The sequence below is a fragment of the Cucumis melo genome, chromosome 7, assembly GCF_025177605.1.
Source record: "Cucumis melo cultivar AY chromosome 7, USDA_Cmelo_AY_1.0, whole genome shotgun sequence".
In the NCBI taxonomy this organism is placed as follows: domain Eukaryota; kingdom Viridiplantae; phylum Streptophyta; class Magnoliopsida; order Cucurbitales; family Cucurbitaceae; genus Cucumis; species Cucumis melo.
Genome location: NC_066863.1, coordinates 9,778,962 through 9,801,729, shown reverse-complemented (window position 1 = coordinate 9,801,729; position 22,768 = coordinate 9,778,962). Strand labels below are relative to the sequence as shown.

General features: G+C 32.2%; 1 protein-coding gene across 1 annotated transcript; it reads left to right on the top strand.

The window, feature by feature from the left end:
- The first annotated feature begins 6,912 nt into the window (after positions 1–6,912).
- On the top strand, positions 6,913–10,501 carry LOC103487549 (uncharacterized). The gene is made up of 7 exons (XM_008445888.3): positions 6,913–7,579; positions 7,881–7,967; positions 8,104–8,148; positions 8,244–8,339; positions 8,471–8,572; positions 9,864–10,018; positions 10,122–10,501. Exons 1-7 carry the CDS (start codon positions 7,016–7,018, stop codon positions 10,201–10,203), a joined length of 1,131 nt encoding a protein of 376 aa, XP_008444110.2. The 5' UTR covers positions 6,913–7,015; the 3' UTR covers positions 10,204–10,501.
- Positions 10,502–22,768: the final 12,267 nt, after the last annotated feature.

Sequence of the window (22,768 nt, the reverse complement as noted above, 5' to 3'; positions counted from 1 at the left end):
GGGTCCAACCCTCGCTACCTACAACTTTCAGATTTCTTACGCCAACCTGAAATAATAATGTGATTCATATGAAGTTTGTAGTAATTTTAATATAAGGAAGAAGCAATACAATATGAACAACTTACCAATTTATTCTCCGAGCTATTTATCTTTGACTGTATTTCATTTATTATCACCTCAGATGGGAGAAGACATGTGTTCTGTATCTCAACCAAGAAAGGTCTACCTGAACCCAACATTCGAACCTGGCAAGAACATTTAATATTACAAACAGTAGAGAGCTTCTTAATTGTAAATAAGGAAAGAATATTACATCAACATTCTCTCTACCAGCAGCATGAAACTTGTAACTATCACCTCGACAAAAGAGAAGAATATTGTTTCCTAGAATCTTTTGCAGATACCCAAGTCGATCCCAGCAGCATCAAAGTTCAACTTAAAAGAGCCTTGTGGAGGGGCCGATTAAAGAGAAACCTAGTTAATGAGTCTAACCTGGCTCCACAATTTGATCCTAAGATTATATTCCACCAGAGTTACCACCCACTAAATTGGATAGAATTATGTTGATGTGATATGACAATAAAATAAACGAGAAGATTGCATGTAGCAAAAGCATTAAATGAGAAAATTCTTATGTTTAACGGGTTAAATAATTAAAAGGCCTTATAAAGAAAAGAAAGCAATATGAGAGTAATATAATTAATGCATGTAAAAAACGAGAAAAAGAAATGACATAGAGGATAGTCTCCATAATATAATGAATGCATGATAGAATGATTAGGTGATAAGGAGAAGATCAGGATGGATATGGTACACCTTGAAAGTTATAACCTCATCAACATTCACCTGCTTTTTTTTTCTACAAAGTAAACAATCTGAAGGTCATTACTTGTAAGGCATCTAGTAAAGAATATATAACAACAAGCTAAAGAGATCCAAATTGGAGCAGACTCCCTATAGCAGGTAATCAACTAACAAGATGAGTCATTACTACGACATGATTTGTTTATATTACATCATCTAGATCTAGGTCAACATTTTTGTCTATAGCTAATTTCACAATCAACTCTCTCAATGCGAAGTATTTTTCTAGGGGATAGCTAACACTCGATGATATTTGCAGTAATTGGAATCATTTATCATCTCTATTTCTGCAGGTCATTTACACTTGGGAAGTTCAATGAGTTATTTTTTCAGTAGTTACTCTAATATATCAGGTAAGTCAGAGTCCGAAAAAGGGTAAACTCTTTCTTGCCTCTTTCAATGTTAGCTATCTTTTCTTGCCTTTATCTTGACATTTTTCAATCTTTTTTTTCTTAAAAAGAAACTTTAAATGGGTTGTATTGACGACAATAGCTTCCATGGTAGCATGCTTCGATACCTTCTAGATGTTATTCGCTTCTTTCTTTTCCTTTCTTACTTCTGGAACTAGTAGATTGTTCCTTCTATTAGCAATGCTTAGATCTATATCATGAGCTTTAATTGCTAATTCTTCAAAGTTGCGAGGTTTTATTCCCTGCAATATGTATAAGAGCCCCCAATGCATTCCTTGAGGGCATATTTCCACCGCTGACAGTTCATTTAATCTATCTTTTCAATTAAGGATTCATATAGTTAATAACTGACCCACCCTTTCGTTGCTTGGTGGCTGTTAGCTTTATCATGCTAATAATACACTGAGTACGATAGAAGCGATTGAGAAACTCTCTCTCAAGTTGCTCTAAACTATCAATAGTTTTAGTTCAAGGTCAGTGTACCAGTCGAAGGCGTTTCTTTTGAGAGTTAGAACGAACTATTTGACCATCAAAATATCCTCACGTACCAGCATTTCAGTTTTGGGTTGACCTTTTCATCAAATTATTGAAACTTGGGTGGTCTATTTGATATTCTCATAATGTCAACCCTCTTCATATATGGCTTGAAATACAAAAGTAAAGTCTAAGAAGGTCCACCATATTGAGTTTTGATGGAATTAGTAATCATCTCCTGCAATTACTAAACAGACAATGATGCAATTAGAGTTGAATTTTATAGTTGACTTTCTTGCAAAACTACCTTCTGTTTGTCATTATTCTTGATGGCATGTGTATGACCTGATTTAGCAATTTCACGACTCTCTATGTGATTCTTGAGAGATTCAATCCTAAAATCTCTAGCTTTCTTCAATTGATTCATGAGCATATGTTAACCTTCTTTTTTAGCTCTACCATTCTATCCTTACTTGTCTCCACATCAGGCACCATAACTGACATTATATTTGGGTGAGGCATCTCCTCACTTGAGTATTCAGAGGACAAAATATGTTCGTTGATTACAAGATTCTCCTTAATTATTATTCCACCTTTTGGTGGCTTTGACAATTGTTTTCAAATGTTCTTTGCAACCTCAAAGGGTGGCATATCATCAGATGATTGAGTCTCCTTCAAGCGACTGCGAGTATTTGGTCTTCTACTAATTTCACTTTAAGCTTTGGAAGTGTTGCCTTTATACGTCATGACTTCTTTAGATATTCTTTGCAAAAAAAGATGAAAAGATGAAAGGTAGAGATGGTCCCACTGGGCGTGCTAGTTCATACGAGATTTCCATATGAAATGTAATTCGTAAAATTTGAACTTTGTATTGATTTGTAGTGTAGTGGATACAATCTCTGATATTTACTCTTTTGATTCTTTTTCTTGAATATAAATTAAAACTTAGAGCTTCTTGCTCCTCGATCTTCAGAAAGTTGTGGTTGCGAATCAATTTAAGCTTCAATCTTCTAAAAAATCAAAGAAGATTTAATCTTCTAAGTCTTCAATTTTTCATAAGGTGGTAACCTCAAGGTGGAGAACTTTCATGTCTTGAGAGCTTTAGAAGTTTGAATATTCAATTCTTCATAGTTTCAATTTTTCCTTCCATCAAGAGCCATCTCGAGTGAATGGCAAGGTCTCTATTTATAGAGAATTTTCATTGGTTTTTTTTTTGTAGGCTTGGACTTGAGCTCATTTGTTTGTTGGACTTGGACTTGGACTTGGCCCATTTTTCTTTATTGGACTTGGACTTGGGCCCCCGCCATCTTCTTTGGTCCAATCTCATATCATAAGGGTATGATATGATAAATTTTAATCATCCAACCAAATCCACCTTATAATTGTCACAACGGGCTCGATTTTTGCTGTGATGACATGTTTGTATTCAATTGGCCAAATTTTCTTGTTCAACAAACACTCCTCACCCCTATAAATCAATTGATTTTGACCTAATTTGAAAAACCATTTTTTTCTATTTAGTAGTTATTGAAAAATTATATTGTTATTTGAAGATCTTAAATTGAAGATCTTAAATTGAATAAAATGAAAATAGTCTTAAATACATGTTAACTTTTTTTTTTTTTTTTTTTTTTTTGTAATAAAAATATCATTAAATCGAAAAAAGATGATAAAAAATGTGGCTTTTTTGTTGACTTGATTTGAAAACGAAATCTTATTATTAAATGGTAAGGATGTGAAACCCATATTCATTTAAGTTTTATTTATTTAATATGTAAAGTATAATTATTGAAATAATATCTAATCAAGTTATTATCTCTATTTCATTCAAGTATATGTTCCAAAGATGTTCAATACACAAAATAGGTCTTCTAATACGTTCAACAAATGACTGTTAACATAATTTTCGAGCTACATCTTGTCAACAAAAATTATCTATCATCAGCACAAAAGCACATTTGCAATTTATACACAACGCGATCTTAAAGTTGATTTTCATGAATAAGACTAATTTATCTCTATCCTTCCAACATCCCATGATCACATAATTGGTGTCATATGTATATTCTGAGAGGCATTTTGTTTAATCTACATGAAACCGAAGAACAAAAACTGAAGTTAATGTAAAATATAAAACAAGATAAATAAACAAAAACTAACAAAGGAGAAAAAAAAAGTACCGAGTCATGCTTGATTGAGTTATGATAGGGATTTGAACAAAATTCCTTGAAATAGCTTTCCTTCCTTTTAATCTAAAAACATTGAGGAGATGAAATTATTAGATAATGTCAAATTTGGATAAAGTATACAAATATCAGGTACATGTAAACTTACCAAGGGCTTCTTCAATCTTTTAGCCCCCGACTGAGTTGCACCTTTTCTCTTACTTCACCATTATATCTTCTTTCATTATGACCTTCTTTAATTACCACAGTTTCTGCAAGTTATCGTTATCTTTTCTTTATGTACTCTATGAATATTACTTACTTCATCTTGTGCCTTCTTGCTTTGTCTTTTAGGTCTTCCAAGTAGTCTCCTTATAGTGGGGGGAAGTACATGGTCCATGGCTACATTTGGCCACTTTTTCTTTCCATTAATTGGTTGAACACAGTGAGAATATGTTAGACATGAAGTTTTCCTTGTGGAAATACTTATTAACATAGTCTTCTAAACTCTCTCTAAGAAACCAAATAAATTGGATAGCATGTGAACACGACATGCCTGTGAGCTCGTGCTTTTTAAAATCAACAATATATTTTCAACCTCAAACACATCTCCTCACTAGAAAATCTAGGTGACCAATTCCTAACAAGTTCTTTACTTCTTTCTAACTTTGTTTGAATATTTGGACATAACAATACTAAATTTTTTTCTACTTGCTCTCTTTTTCTATGGACTCTCCCCATAAGGTTCTTTTTAATCATTTTCATCATGGTTAAGATAGGCTTACTCCTGGATGAAAGAATGTAAGAGTTGAAACACTCACTCAGGTTGTTTAGCAACATGTGGCAAGCAGATTTCATCATCCAAATCCGTGCCAAATAATTACCAAAATACACATCAAGTACAAGGTTTAGTGGTAAGTCCGGGTCGAATTCGGGGAGCATGGTAATTTCTTGAACAAAATAATTTTCAACCAAGGTAACCAAAAGGGGGTTTTGAGTGGAATCTAATTGCATGAAACGAAAGAAGAATCGTAAAGATTCAATAAAAAGAGGTCTAGCTTGGGTTATAATGATCTCTCTATCTAAACATTTTATGCATTGAGCTATCATCACGTGCCTATACAAGTTATTATAGTCTTTTAGGTAGAATAATGAAATTGCAATATAAGAAAAAAGAAAAAACACATAGCTAAATAGATAAAATAAGACAATTACACGTTACGAATAATAACAAAAAGAGTTTTATACATGTTTATCACGTCACATTCAATTGCTATAAAACTTAATTAACAAATGCAGTTTTTGTCGAGAATGAATGACACACCTCTAAACTTTGCCATTTCCTCTGCATACTTGGGCTTTTACAAACATGGGGTTGTAGTTGTAAAGGTTAATAGTTAATTATTGCATCATCTTTATCATTATTTTAGGAAGTATTCATTGTATTAATATTTTAGGACGTATTCATTGCGTTAATAGCTAAAGTTTGAATATATAATTATTGAAGGTAAAAATCGAAATAATTAGCAAAATTAAAGATAGATCACATTTTATTTGGCATGATTTTAGGGAGGGTTGGGATTTGATTCTAAACTTAAGTATTTATGTTATATTTGCCATAATTTTAGGGAATGGTTGAAATTTGAATTTGAATTTTACTTTGAGATTTGAAATTTGAAATTTGAATCTTTTAAATGATTTTCCGTTACTTTTTTAATGTCTTTGTTAATAGTTAATTATTGCATCATCTTTATCATTATTTTACGAAGTATTCATTGCATTAAAATTTTAGGACGTATTCATTGCGTTAATAGCTAAAATTTGAATATATAATTATTGAAGGTAAAAATCGAAATAATTAGGGGTATTAAAACAAATTGAATATGTTTAGGGATCTTTGAAATAATATAATAATTTTTTGATTTAGTTAATAATCATCATAAGTGAGTGTATTCACAAATACACTATAATCGAATATGTGATTTTATTTGATTTTTCGATCTCCTTAAATATACTGTATTTGAATCTGACAGTTATCGTCCGTTGAGGGGCAATTTCGTACCAAAAGAGTGAGAAATTATTTCAGGTAGTTAGTTTTGTCGTAAATAATAAAAAAAAAACAGGTTGCTATTTTTCTAATTTCCATTCTTATATTTGTGATTTCCATAGATTCCCATGTTTATATAACTACGAAAATGATGTAAAATGAGGGTGGAGAGTTTTATTAATAGAAACACAAGGCCCATCATAAAAGGAATATATTCATAAATTTAATCTACAATTTCTCCTCTAAACTTTTTCAAACTAATTTTTTTAACCCTAGCACACACCCTATATATTGTTCCCATTTTAAAAAAGTTATGTGTACTAGGAGGATTCCAACCTCTAAAACAACTTTTACTTTTTGATGTTCTTGTTTATCTGATTTACCACCTTCATTTCTTCAAACCCATTATTATGATTCTAATCCATACTCACTCAAAATTACAAATTAAAAATGTATCCACAAGTTTTCAAATAATTCCACATCAAATTTCACCTAGGCCAATAAATTGAAATCTTTAATAAAAAAGCATAAAACATAAAAAAAAAAAAAAAAAAAAAAAGTTAAATATTTTTTTTTAAACACTATATTATGTGAGGTGAGAAATCAAATTTCTAAACCCTACAAAATTTATACTTGTTTTAACAAAATACCGAGTATTACTTTCAATAAAAATATAAAATTAATAATAAAAAAATTGTTACTCAATTTGAATTATGAAAACAATTCAATTATTAATATTATTAATTTGTTATATTAAATATGTAGGTCGAGGGAATAAAATCTCTATTCTCATGTTTGATTTTTGAGATAGTATATGTAGATAGAAGAAGAAAAGTTGCATTTCTCATCTCACGATTACTGTAAGAAAATAATAATAATAATAATAATAATAAATAAACCATTACGAAAAAATAAAGTTGAAAATATAAATATAAATAATTGAAATGAGAAAAAAGTTGCAAATCCTGAAGCGCATATTGCAGTTTTATTTGGTATTCAGTGGGTTTTACTGGCCGCCTCCTCAGCTCCACTGAAGCTTTTCTCTTCTCTCAGCAATGGCGGCTCTGTCATCTTCTTCTTCACCATCCTCCTTCTTCTTCTCCACTGCTTCTCCTCACCCTAAACCAACCCGCTTCTCTAGACTTGTTCGTATGGCTTATCAGGAGAACGCTCCTTCTCTCGCCGTCGTCGGCGTCACCGGCGCCGTCGGCCAAGAATTCCTCTCCGTCCTTTCCGATCGCGATTTTCCTTATCGCTCCATCAAGATGCTGGCCTCCAAGCGTTCTGCTGGAAAGTCCGTTCGTTTCCAAGGTGAAGAGCATGTTGTCGAGGAGCTCACCGCGGATAGCTTCGATGGTGTGGACATTGCTCTCTTTAGCGCTGGAGGATCCATTAGCAAACACTTTGGACCGCTTGCTGTTGAGAAGGGAACTATTGTTGTTGATAATAGCTCTGCGTTTCGAATGGATGAGAATGTGCCTCTTGTTATTCCGGAGGTTAATCCTGAAGCTATGAAAGGGATTAAGGTTGGAAATGGCAAGGGCGCTTTGATTGCTAATCCTAATTGCTCAACTATCATCTGTTTGATGGCTGTTACTCCTCTACATCGTCACGCTAAGGTCTTGAAGTCGATTCTTACATTTTTCTTCTTTTTTTTGTTTACATTTATATGGAAATGGTATACAAGCTATGTCTAGGTTTAAGATTTTCTTTTTCTTCGATAATTGGCCTGTCTTTTGATGTTCCCTTGATGGTGCTTATAACGAAGAGATTTTATAGTAGACAAGAAAACAACTCAATTTCCTTAGAAATGAAGAAATTTAGTGTTCTTTTAGCGGTTGTGGTTCTTTCAAAATGGTTTTTGATCATTCAACCAAATTTCATTTCAAGCTCACACTTAATGAGTATTGAAAATGGCAGGTGTTACGTATGGTTGTTAGTACATATCAAGCAGCTAGTGGTGCTGGTGCTGCAGCAATGGAAGAGCTTGTGCAACAAACTCGTGAGGTTTTTCCTGTTTATTGTATCTCATAATCTGGATTGCATTTTTTCTTTTTTTTTGTTATCTTATATTTTGGATGATTTATTAGTCTATTTTCCATTGCTGTTCTAAACTATTTTGTTTCTCTTCCCTTTTCTGAAGGTTCTTGAGGGAAAACCACCAACTTGTAATATATTTAGGGACCAGGTCTGTCTCTTTTGCAATGGCTCTTATCTTTACGTGTCTTTGTTTTAGGTTTATGTTTTTACAGCCATTTTCTCAGTTTCTTTGACTTGTTGCAGTATGCTTTCAATTTGTTCTCCCACAATGCATCTGTTCTTTCAAATGGATACAATGAAGAGGAAATGAAATTAGTAAAAGAAACCAGGAAAATATGGGTGAGTGCTGATTGTGAATTATGGATACCGCTTATGTCCTGGCCTTTATGTAACTTTTGTGATTCTTTTTCTTTCAATTTGGTGAACGGAATCCTATCTTACTCTATTTGACTTGTTCTATGGTCCTCAAGAGTGATGCAAATGTTAAAGTTACTGCCACTTGTATACGAGTTCCTGTCATGCGTGCACATGCCGAGAGTATAAATCTTCAATTTGAGAATCCCCTTGATGAGGTAAGGTTCTAATTTGATATTGTTTTGGTTGGTGCTATCATATATGTGGATTCTGGTTGAGATATCTATCGACTATCGATTGCATGCCATATTGATTTTCACCTTTCCTTTGCTTATTTTGTTGAGAACGAAATGATTTTGAAATTTGAAGTTCTTTTTCCCAGACTTCTGAATGGGGAATGGTGATCCAACATAATTGTGAAATTAGCATGTTAGAATCAAGGGTAACCTTGGTGGTAATGAATAAGGATGTTTGGAAATGGAGATAACCTCCTACTCCTAGTAATAATTCTGGCAATTATCCTCCTAATATATTCTCATTGTACATTGGCATTCCAATAGGTTTGATTTTACTAGGAGATGTTTCATTGAATAATTCTTCTTAACGCTCTAAGAATGAAATATTTTGATATTAGCTCTGTAAGAACTTTGATTGATTACTATGTAATGGATACCGGTTTGTTTCTTTAGGATGGTCCTGAAGGACTCATGGATTACATCCCTTTCCATTTATCTTAGAAGAAGTTTAAATATTCATAAATTACCAACAAGTTGAACTTATACAGCATCAAAAATTGTAGGAAATAAAGCCTAAACGCTGTTTTTCGTTTTTTTTTTTTCTTTTTTTCTTTTTTCTTTTTTCTTTTTTTTTCCATCAGAAACTTCTTCCTTGTATTCTTGGCCAAATATTTGAAGTCTGATACTTGCAGTTTCTCTTTTCCTTTGAACTTACTTTCTCATTATTGGATCTCTGAGTGCACACTCACAGTTGAATTCGAGGTCATTGTCAGTCCAGCATGAAATGCATCTAATGCTTGAAATTAATTGAAATTTTACTGTTTAGATGAAAGATATAATTCGTTTCTCCACAATGCAAATCAGATATTGTGTAACATGACTAAATATCTGACTTCATGTATCAATTGACCCCCAAAAATACCTCTATTTGCATATTATCTCTTCTATGCGGACGTTGTAACTGAAGCAGTAAAATCTTGAACCATTATGATAGAACCTGAATATATTGTACAGAAATACAAGATAAAGATAAACCAAGTAATTTGGGATAATTGATCTCTTGATCTCAAGACAAATATTATCCATTTTCCTCCTTCCCTACTTTACTTATAACTAAACTTCCCTAACGAACTACTTAAACTAATTACTCATATACCTTTCATATCTTGCTAATACTATTCCTATCACATTAATACATTGGTGATCAATGATTCTAATTGCAAAAGTATAGTTTTAGGAATCGAGTTACAGTTGACATCTCTGTTTTATGCAGAATGCAGCCAGAGAGATTCTGAAAAATTCTCCTGGAGTGGTCATCATTGACGACCGGAAAGCCAACCAGTTTCCTACGCCCTTGAAAGTATCAAAAAAAGATGACATTGCAGTTGGAAGGATCAGACAGGATGTTTCACTTGATGGAAATAAAGGGTATGTTACCCTACTGGATTAGTTTACCGAAAATCTACTTTAGTTTTCTGTTTATTTTCTAATTGAAATTTGGAAACAAAGCTAAAGATTCTTGTGGATGCAGATTGGACATCTTCATCTGTGGAGATCAAATACGCAAGGGCGCAGCGCTTAATGCAGTTCAGATCGCCGAGTTGTTACTGTAATCCTGACCACAGCAGAAAGACGGTATATTGCTAGACAAAGTCTTTATTGTTAGTATTCATGAAATTTTAGGATGTCTCAGGAGGCTAAAATTCGTCTCTGGATCTTGGTATCCATGACTTAGAGCAAATGTTGCAGAACAGAGCAAATTTTGCAGAACGGTCGACTAATGTTATGAGTTTGCATTTAAATCTCTCTACAAAAATTTTGGAATTGATGTTTTTTAGAATAAGCAAGCGAGTTTCATGCTGTGTTTGTGAATTGTTGATTTAATGTGTGTTAAATATTAGTTGTGGATTAGATGAGTTTGCATTTCACCTAATAAATGTTTAGTAATACTAATAGTTATAACATCAACTGATGGAGTCTTTTAGGTTAATCTGGGATCATCGGAGATGATTGAGGTAAAATATGTTAGGTCATTCATAGTTCATACAATCTATTCAACTACTTCTCACGCTACCTCCTAAATGTAAAATCTTTTTTTAAGTCTAATAATAAATTTTGTTTTGATTTTTTAACATTTTAAGTACTGTGCTTTGTGTTTGGTTCATCAATTTTTAATAAGCTGTTTATTTTTTAATTCCTAAACGTTTTTTTTTCTATGTTTGAAAGAATAAATTTGGTCTTTTCTTTTTTATTTTTTTATTACCTCAAATTCAATTTGTTCAACGTTTGTCTCTGACTTACCTATTTGACTTCAAATCACACTTTGCATTAACATTGACATTTTTATAGTTTTAAGGCTCAAAGTAGAATAAAATTAAGGTTGAAATACTAAATTAGATGTTTGACATAGAATAATCTTAAGAATTTTAAATTTTAGGGATCGCAAATTTAGCAATTATATTTAAAATAATTAAGTATATAGCAACATTTTAAAAAAATTGCAAATATAGCAAAATCTGTCAAAATCTATCAATGATAGGAGTCTATCACCGATAGACCATGTAGCAAATGTTGGTCTATCACTGATAAATCATAAGAGTACGATAGAAGTGTATCACTAATAGATTATTGCTACATACTTAATAATTATTCTAAAAATTGCTACCTATTATAATTACCCTAAATTTTAAGTTTTAAGGGAAATTGGTAGATAGTAAAGTTTAGGGTTTGGTTTAAAAAAAAATGTCAATAAACGAAAATTAAGAATTATAGCAAAAAGTTTATACCACCTATGATTTCGTTTATGGATAATCCTAAAATATCCTCGAGAGGATTGCAACTTTTTTACTAAATCTTTTTTTCTTTCTTTTTAAAAATTGTGATTTAGTTAGTAAATTTTTTTCATAGTTAGTAAATTAAATATGATGTATACACGTTCTTTAAATTTATTTGCACAAATTTGTTATCGACCAACAATATTTTTAAAGATGGGAAACTTGGATAAATGTAACAAAACAGTAAAGTATTTACGGTCCGTCTAACACTAAAGTATTTTAGGTCGTGTAACAAAGTCTATAAAATTAACCATTTTTTAAATATTCCAAAAATATTTCAAATTTGGTCTTCCATCTTTTTTTTTTCTTTTTCGCGATTCGTCTTCCTCCTAATATTTCGTCTTTCCCATTTTTTCTTGCGATTTCGTCTTTTTTTCATTTTGTCTTTCTTCTTTCTTTTTTTCTGTGATTTATTTCCTTCGTCTTTCTTATTTTTCAATTCTTTATTTACGTCGTTTAATCTTTACATCGTTTTTCTTCTTTTATTATTCTTTTTCGCTTCTATTTCTTTTCTACTTTTCCTCTTCTTTTTACGATTTCTTTCCATCGTCTTTCTTCTTTTCCTTTCTTTATGTCGTTTACATTTGCATAACCAAATCTAAACAATCATTTAAAAAACATAAACAATTGTAAAAAAAATAAAAGATAGTGTATAAAAAATCTTGAAAAAAAATCATTTGATTGGAGTAACCATAAACGATCGTGTAACAAAATTAAACTATGAAATTGAAAAGATAAATTGTACCCATATCTAAACGGTCGCGTATAAATTGTAGTCATATATAAATAATCGCGTTGTAGCCATATCTAGTATAAATTGTAGCCATATCTAGATCGTGTATGACTTTTTCCATTTTTAGAATTGTTCTATAAGATGTAAATATTTTGCCGTTTATTTATATTTTTGAAAAGACCCCTTTAAAGATTCTATATTTAACCCTACATCTCCATCTACAAATTTCAATAAAAGCTCATTTCCTCACACAATTCTTTTAAGAAGAACTATGCGATTTACGGTTGCAAGACAAATGTTGTTTTCATTTTGTTGGAGAAGGTAAGAAGAAGATTCATGGAGACCAAAAAGGGTTTGGACGAAAAAGAGGAGGTTATCTTATGTTCGTGAGACGAGAAAAGTACGGTGATAGCAAGAATTATTTGGTTGAGACTTCTTGTTCTAATAGAGGTTTTTGGGTGCACCATACAACTTGTCAAATATCACCAATTACAAAAGTTAAGCAATTCACTCAAGACATCCAAGTCATTGAAAACCTATGATAATTGGTTTTGTTACGACTATCTTAGCTTGTAAATTTAGTTTTCTTATGACTATCTTAGCTTGTAAATTTGGTTTTGCTACGACTATCTTATCTTGAAAACAAACAAACAAAAAGTGTAATAATGCAATATTTTGTATTAGTAGGTTTTGACGGTGGAAATTAAAGTAATTTTATTTTAATTTTTTTTAAATAATTAGATTTTTAAATGTTGTTAGAATCTTGATTTTTTAAAAGTTCAGATTTTTAAATTGTTAATAGAATCTTAGTTGTTTTAGATTTTGATCGTGAAAATCTTAAAAAAAAAAATATTTTATAGAAAATATTTTATTATAGTTTTTAGTTTGGATTTAATTTTTTAAAGAAATCTCAGGACATGCTCTCAATAGGATTGCCTTTTATTATATATTTTTTTGTTTGCAGATTTTGATTGTAAAAACTTTCCAAAAAAATGTCACAGTGTTCTCAGTCGTCTCTTCAAAGCAAATCAATGTCGATAGTAAATTAGTAACATACAAAATTGGTGAAATTAAGATTTAAGATTAAGTTTTTTTCTTTTTCTTTTTTCACATCTTACACTACAAGAAAAAAGGTGTAAGATAGCTCGTAGACATTTTATAACGTTTAACAAATGGTCCTAACAGCCCACTATTAAAAGTTTAAAATTTTAATAGCATCTTATCCAAAGCTATAAAAAGTATGCATTTTGAGAACGTTTTTGGAAGGTTATGTAAACAACTTTGTAATAGCGATATTCTATTTATATCATTTATGATAGTGTTTCCCCAAAGCTATGGAAACTTTTTTATAATGTCTTATGAATGCTATAAAAAGTGTGCATTTTGATAGCATTTTAGAAAGACTATAAAAATAACCTTGTAATAGCATTTCTTGTATGTATATTATTTATGATAGCGTTTAGTTAGAGTTATGAAAAACTTTTTATAGCAAATATAAAATGTTTTCGATTGTTTATAATAGCATTTTTAACAAGTTTAAAAACGTTTTGTCATACCTTTAGATAAAAGCTTTAATAATGTAATATTTTCACATATTTTACCTATAATCAACTTTCTTAAATATCAATATTCAATTCCCAACATCAACATATAAAATCATCCCACTTATGTGAAGGAAATATATTTCAAATGCTATTGTTAATGTCTCGTAAATAAAAAGTCAAGTAACAAAAAATGATCCTTACATATTGCTCTGCACAAAATGTTATTTCTATGGTTAAATATTTTCATAAAAGATAGCCACTAATATATCATTCAATCCAATATGATAATCAACCTATACTATCCATTAGTCACAACAAGGTAATAGGGCTTTGTACAATTCTTGGTAATGACACTCTTGGGCTTTGTACAATTGTTCTTTCATCAACTTACAAAAAAATTATGAACAAAAACTAAATGAATAATTAAGTTTAATGTGGAAGATACAAAAAGTGTTGTGGAAGATACAAAACGTCCTATCAGTTTGTTCATACAAAAGTACAGATTGATTATAATGATAGTATCAAGGCTTAATATGCTATTATTCTAAGCACCAAAATAAGTTACATAACTAACCTAGTTCATTTTAAGTTAGGATAATATTGATGACACAACCATTATTAAGCTCAGACTTTTATTCACTTGCTAAGAATCTTTAATGCTTAATTACACATCTCAAATTAACGAAGTCTCCTCCTTTAGCCACGCCCAAGATTCAGGAATTGACAGACTTCTATTTGAATGGAGACCAGTCGCACATATATTATTTGCTAAAGCACAAACTAACATAACACAAACCTCAAAGGAGTAGAAACATTCAGTCATGAAATTCAGATGAATTTATAGGTGATGATGAACAAAGATAAGTATTATCTTGAACTAGTAAATAATGAGAGAAACAATGCAAGTGTGTAAGCAATGTTAATGGATTATCAACCAGTCAATAATTGTCTTCTTCAACGGTTAGTTGGCGTACCCCAAAAGATTGGCCTCTAAATATCCTTAACAATGTAGGAGGGCAGTCTTTTGGAGAAGTGACCACTATACAATCATAAATAGCTAGAACAAATGAGTGAATATGACTCACTACAGAAACAGAACCCTGAAAATAACATGTTGATATTAAGGTAAATGATAGACTTGGTGTGTTTATCATGGCTGTAATAGAAGAAGAACATTCAACTCACATTTGTTCATGAAATTAAAATGTTTTTAGGGACAGACAATCCTCTAGATGTAGCATATTCCTGAGAAGCTAGGAACTTTTATTGTGTAAAACGAGTTCCCTCAACAAAAAGTGCCAACCAAAATGGCATGAAAAAATCTATGAGCGATTGAAAACTTGATTGTAATAAAATCCTCGAATGTTGGAAAAGAAAGGAAAGGTGGAGACAAAACACTAGAGTAACTACTATTGCAAGTGTATGGGCTTACCTCTAGAGTGTTTTCATCCTCGACCTAGATTCTTTCTAAAAAAATATAATCAGAAAACCACATTGACCAACAAATGGCCTAATCTACGATATGATCTTGATCTTAACATAGAACATAGTCATAAGGGTGAAGAAAAAAAATATTCAAAAACTGATGACCATAAATTTAAAAGTACCTGAGCTAGGACCCATCCAACAGGCTAGTTAATGTCTCTATGGTGATTGCATAAAACAACTGCATGTTCTTTACTTGTAAATTTGTATGTATGAGATTCTATTTGCACCTCATATAAATTTTCGACAAGTAATTTCTAATATCATAACCATTAATTGGAAAGTTGCTTGATCTGTAATAAGAAAAAAAAATATCTAAGCAAACTCCACAAACTAAAAATGGCCCAATTAGGAAAATTCTCTTTTCATCTCTGTCTCTGTTAATATTAGTTGTTCAAGTTCATATCTCAGAAGTATCCTCTTTCTTTGGCTGAAAATGAAGGTGTGCAGCACCTTTTCTTTGGTTATTATACAAATCATTTTTGGCGGTACTCTCTTTATTCAAATTCAAGTGGGTGTTTGGTGATGATTTTAGAAATAATGTGGTGCAGATTTTGGTTGTTCCAATTTTGAAGCCTTCTCCTCGGTTGATTTAGTCTAATGTGGTTAAATCATTGTTTGAAGAAATTTGGTTCAAAAGAAATTGAAGAATCTTTCACGATAAATCTCTTGCTTGGATTAACACTTCCTCTCAAGTCTTTTGTCAGTTTTTCCACCCAAGATCTATGCTTAAATTGGAGTGAAATTAGTTTTTCAACCTAATGTTTTTGTTTGTATTTGTAATTTATTTAAACACTTTATCTTTAAGCTTGATTCGGTTGGTTCTACATTTGGTATTTTATTTGGTATCTTCTATTTTGAGCATTAGTCACTTTTTACCTCTTCAATGAAAAGAGTCGTCTCTATTTAAAAAGAAAAGTTCACATCTTAGAAGTTCACCACATAAAAGTAACTATTTGGGAAAAAACGATAACTAGTATCACACTTGTATCAAATAGCAAAGAGATGCATGTTTAGAACCAAACATATTTTAAAGAAACTGTGACACCTTTACTTTTGCCCACCAATCGATTAGCCAAATGAGTTTCAACCATAACAATTCATTCTTTTGTACAAACACTTTAAAATGGGTCAAACAAGAACAAAGATAAATGACTGAAAGTTCAATTCATGAATTACATGAGACAATTATACATATACAGACATATACATCCATTTAAGTTAAGGGTTCAAAAATATAGAAACCAAATACAGGCTTGAAAAGCATATTCTTCACATGCAATCTAAACAAAGGCTTAACAAATATTTTTTCCATAATCTAAGCACCCGCTTAAAACCCTAGACTTAATAAACCCAGGCTACAACTTCTAAAGGAGTAAAAGAAAAGTAAAAGACTGAGTTATGAACAAATACAAATATCATAAATATTAAATTCAGAACAAATAATTAAATACTGTAGCTTCACCAAATTGTGCTTTAACTCAATGGTAATTGACATTACCTTTCATCCTAGAGGTGGAAGGGTCGATCTCCATCCTGACAATTATTATACTCAAGATAATGATAATAATAATAATAATGATGATGATGATGATAATAAGCTACAACTTCGAATGACAGGAGAGTAACTATGCACATAAGGGAAAATATTCAAGTTCATCTTATTCATATAATCCTGGTAGCATGTATATCTTGGTTTTTTAGTAGTAAAACACACTCTGGATTACAAGATCAACAAACTACAAAAATATTGAGACATAGTTTGATATTGATTTCGGTTTAATTTTTCTTGTTTTCAATCATCTCCATTTTCAATTATAATAGTTAGCAAAAAGAAGCTAAAAATTCAAAGAAAACAATCTAGATTTGATACTAATTTGCAAATCAAAAATAAAAAAGAATTAAAGTCCCACATATCACTATACCAGGATTGTGGAAAGATCAATTCATCATCCTAAAATACATTTTATGAAACCCATTCCAAAAATAATTCAACCCTTTTAATTGCGACATGGAAAATCAAACACTTTTTCCCTTTTCTCTAATCTCTTTCTCTCTCTACATTCTTTTTTTTTCACTTTATCAAACTTTTAGTCTCTTCAATAAAAACAGTCTTAAGAAACAAATGGAAAGAGCTCCATGCTATGACAAAAATGGACTTAAAAATATTATATTATATCAAGAACACAATCCTTAGTAACAAACACAATAACCAAGTTGTAAGTCTAAAACTAAAATTCAATGAGACTAATACACATACTTAGCATCAATGGTTAAAAAGAGACAATTTCAAATGAAATCTAAGTGTTAGAGAATTTCAAAAACCTCTACCACCGGTTATCATCATGCTAAGTCTCAAGAGAACAACTATTTTGCAAAGAGGTCAATATATGATTTGGGTTCTTAAACTTTCCATTCAATCTCAAATGACTCAATTTAAAAAACGCAACACCATCATTTTCCATTGAACAAGGATCAATATACTCCGCAAGCATCTATAAGTAACCAACAAAATGTAAACAAAGCCGAGAAATAGAGAAAGTTACTTACCGGAAGTGATGACGAGAGTTAGTAGCTGTAGAGAGACAAATAGTAAGATGCAGAAAGATGAACAGAGAGACATCATTGTCGTTTTTTGAACGATGATGTTGATCGTGAAGGTTACGGAAGTCGCGCGACGCAGTCGAGAGAAGGAGAGATGATGTCGATTGTGAAGGTTACGACAGTCGCGCGGTACAATCGAGAGAAGCCAGGACGATGTCGATCATGAAGATTACGGTAGTCGCGCGATGCAGTCGAGAGAAAGAGGGACAATGACGATCATGAACGTTATGATGGTCGCACGGCGTAGTCGAGAAGGTTTCATTCAGCAAGGGTTTCGACAGTGAGAGGGATGATGGGTTTCGTTTGTGCAGTTGAGAAGGTATTTCTGTTTGCCCGAGGGTTTCATTCGGCAAAAACAAAAAAAGAAAAAAGAGCCAAAAGGAAATTGGGCGGGATTTCCCCCCCTTTTTTTCTTTTCAATACCCCATTTTAAATGGGATATCCTCCAAAGCTATTAAAAGTCCATTTTGTTGAAGTGTTATCATATCCATCCAGAAATTCTAAGAGAGTCAAAATTGCTACTGAAGAATATATTTTGAAGACATTCCCTCTAACAAACAATTATCATCTATGGGTATTTATACTAAAACCAAAAAATAGTCAACGTCAACCTAATTATCTAAGATAACAACAAAAACTCTAAATGACAACTTACTTAAGATATTCATAACAAACTATTTACATCAAATCCCCCCTCCCCCCATAAGAAAAAACTCGGTGGAAAGATGTAGCTGGTCGAGTGGGAAATACTTGAAGACATCAGCTATGTTGAAGATAGAGTTGACATGTATGTGATCGGAAGATCGATCTTGTACGTATTATCTCCAAATTTCTTAATTATTGGACATGGTCCTATCTTCTTTGGTTGTATTTTACTGTATTTTCCAATCGGTAGTCTTGCCTTTCAAAGGTGTATCATGACTAGGTCTCCTTCCTTGAATTCTTTAAATCTTCTATGCTTATCGACTTGACTATTGTATTCTTCGTTCATCTTTACAATTTGAGTGGTTACGTCTTTATGGAGCTTTGCTATTCTTTCTGCCATATTTTTTGCTTCGGAGCTAAGATCAACATCAGAAGGGATATTAGTAAGATCAACAATTAGTATTGGTAGTTTAGTATAGACAATTTCAAATGGTGACTTCCCTGTTGTTTGGTTCTTCATGTGATTATAAGCAAATTCGGCTTGGGCTAGGATAAGGTCCCATTGTTTAGGTTTGTCTCCCCCAATACATATTATTAGGTTGGCAAACGTTCTATTAGTAACCTCGGTTTGTCCATCGATTTGTGGGTGACTAGTGGTGCTAAACTTGAGTGTTTTGTTGAATTTTTTCCAAAGTATCTTCCAAAAATGGCTTAGGAACTTGACATCACAGTCGAAAACTATGGATTTGGGTATTCCATGCCAAACATACATAGAACTTCTTTAAAAAATAGATTAGCTATGGAAACGACATCCAAGGTTTTCCTACAAGGTAAAAAGTGAGACATTTTGCTTAAACGGTCGACTACAACAAGAACAGAATCATACCCCCTTGAGTTTTTGAGAGGCCTAGGGATAAAATCCATGGATAAGTCTTCCCAAATGCCTTTGGGAATAGGTAAAGGTGTGTAAAGCCCTGTATTCTTCTGGTGTCCCTTGGTAGTTTGGCATGTAAAACAGTGCTTGACAGTCTTTCTAACGTCTTGAGGAAGTTAAGGCCAATAAAATCTATCACTCAATAGTTGGTGCGTTTTGTCAATGTCGAAATGCATCTAAGACCATTTCTATGGAGTTCTTTAATCAAGGTTCCACAAAGAGATGTTCTAGGAATGCAAAGAAGATTATGCTTGAATAGAAAATCATTATTTAAATGAAAGCCATTACAAGTGACATGATCAACACAAAAAGACTAAATTTGGCCAAAATCAGGGTCGTCTTTATAAAGAGTAGACAAGGAATCGAATACAACTACTTGAGTTTTTAGAATAGTAAATAGGTTGGCTTTCCTACTAAGGGCATCTGCTAGGCCTTATGTTTTATCACAAAGTTAAAACATTGAATAAAAGAAAGTCGCCTAGCATGCATTCTACTAATGTTTTTTTTTTGTTTTTGCAAATATTTGAGTGACATATGATCGGAGAATAGAATAAACTCTTGGCCTAAAAGATAGTGTTTCCAAACCTTTAAGGCTCTTACCAAAAAGTACAGTTCTTGCTCGTAGGTGCTCCTTTTTTTGTTTGCCTCACATAACTTTTCACTAAAGTATTCAATTGGATGAGTGTGTTTAGACAAGACCGATCCTATTCCATACCCACACGCATCAACTGCTACTTTAAATGGTTGAGTAAAATTCGGTAGGACAAGAACGGTTGTGTTGGATAACCTATCTTTCAAGAACATAAAACTTTGAGTTTGAGAGTTAGTCCAAGCAAATTTTCCTTTCTTTAAATATTCTGTTAATGGAGATGCTATGGTGCTAAAATTTCTTTTAAATTTTCTATAAAAAGAAGCATGCCCAAGGAAACTTTGCAAATCTTTTACCGTTCTTGGTTGAGGAAAATCTTTTATTGCCTTAATTTTATTAGCGTCTACAGAAATTCCAAACTCATCAATGAGAACACCTAGGAAGTATATTTCTTTAACAACAAAAGAACACTTCTTGAATTTAATACTAAGCTTATTTTCTTGGAGTGTTTTAAAAAGTTTATGCAAGTGAGATAAATGTTCATCATAAGTGTTGCTATAAACTAAGATGTAATCAAAATGAACTACTAGGAATTTATTAAGATAAGGGCGTAGAACCTAAGTCATTAACCTCATGAACGTGTTGGGTGCGTTAGATAGTTCGAATGGCATTACCAACCATTCAAAGAGATTGCTATTGGTCTTGAACGTCGTGTTCCACTCATCTCTTGGCTGGATTTGAATTTGATGGTATCCACTCTTTAAGTCGATCTTGGAGAATAAATCTTGCTCCTCTTAGTTGATCAAAGAGATCAGACATTCTTAGAATGGGAAAATGGTATTTAATTGTTCATGCCATGACTGTCCACACACATTCAACACGAACCATCTTTTTTAGGGTCTAGAAGAACACAAGGACTTAAACATGGTCTTATGAGTTCATTAATTTATTCTTGAATAATCTCATACTCATTTGGGCTCATCCCATAGTGAGGTAGACTTGGGAGAGTGGAACTCGAAATGAGATCATTATTGTGTTGGATATCCTAAAGCGGTGGCAAGTTATTAGGGCTTTCCAATACTTGGTGGAATTCTTCTAGCAATCTTTTAATGTCTTCATTGTCTTCTTGCAAAGAGAGACTTGAGACTTAATCGTAACTATCAAGGCCCACACCTATTCATCCTCCTTATCAATGATTCTTCCACTTTTCTTGTATGTAAAAGGTTGCTTCTTGACTTCCTTCTTGTTCTTGGAAACTAATCTTTCTGTTGGACTCGTAGAAGGTAAGAGTTTCACTTTTTGACCCATCCATGTGAGCTTGTAAGTATTTTCTCTTCCTTGATGTGCTACCATTTTTCTGCCTTTTCTCCAGCTTCATTTCAACCTTAAAACCCATCAAAATAGCGGCTGGTAATGTGGCCATGGGCTACAAGTCAAGTTGTTCATGTATGTCTTCCTTAAGACCATAAAAAAATCTAGCTATTTGATAGTTCTCACTCTTGTTCGTCCGGGTTCTTGCACTTCGACGATGGAATTCTTCAGCATATTCTGCCACTTTCCTATTACGCCTTAGCGACATCGTTGGTACTAGTATAGTTGATAGAGATTTTGTTTAAAATCTTCAGGTAGGAAGCGTTCTTTCATCATCTTTAGCATTTTGTCCAGCTCCTTATAGATGTCTTGCCTATTAAACATCAATTGACTTAGATTTGATCCCACTAAGCTAATGCACCGATTTGAGTTTCAACGCGACCATCTTGACTTTCTTGTCTTCAGTTGCCTCCATATATTCAAAGAAGCTCTCCATGTTTTTAACCCAGACAAGAAATGCTTCTGCATCCAATTTGCCACTGAAATTCAGTAAATCAACCTTCATCTTGAAATCTTGCTAAAAGCTTTATTTTCTTTGTGCTTCTTTGTATCGGGTAGACTCTAATCTGTCTTTAAAAGCATTCTTCCCTCCATTTTGGCCCCTTCTGAAAGCTGGTATGTAATTACTGATTTCTCTCTGTCGTCGGCCCCCTTGTCTTTCCTTTTGATGTGGCCAAAAGTCCTCTGAAGATCAGAGGCTTTCGAATCTTGAAGAACCATAATGGGTTTTTGCAATCGACAGTTTCTGAGATAAACTTGGCCTCCGTCGAAGTTTCTAAGGAGTTTTGGTGGTCTTCGTGGCCTGACTGGCCGGAATTTCGGCTGGCAATGTGCCAAAGCTCTTGGTGGTTGTCGGTGTCGATTTATTTCTGGGGTTTAAAACAGTTCAAATTTTTTTTATTAAATTCTCCAAAAATGACAAACTATAGGTATTTATACTAAAACAAAAAAATAATCAAAGTCAACCTAATTATCTAAAATAACAGCCGTTAAAATAACACTAACAACTCTAAACGACAACTTACTTAAGATATTCATAATAAACTATTTGCATCACTAATTTCTTATAAAGTGATTAGAAGATTATGGAAGAAACAAATCAAAAATTTTTAACACTTAACTAAAATTGTTTTAGTTACAATGTATTTTTGTGCGGTTATATCAAATTGTTTTATTTATAGTGTATTTTTGTATAGTTGTATTAAATTTGGGTAGATTTGTAGCATAAGGTAAATAAAATTATATATATTTGTTTAGTTACGATGTATTTTTGTACGGTATTTGATTTGGTAGATTAGTTAAAAAAGTAGCTAAATCTATATATATTTGGTTAGTTATATTTGTGTGTATCTATATTTGATTTAGTAGATTGGAGAAGACGATAATTAAATTTTTATATATTTTGATAGTTAATTTTCTATAGCTTCCTTTAATTCTTG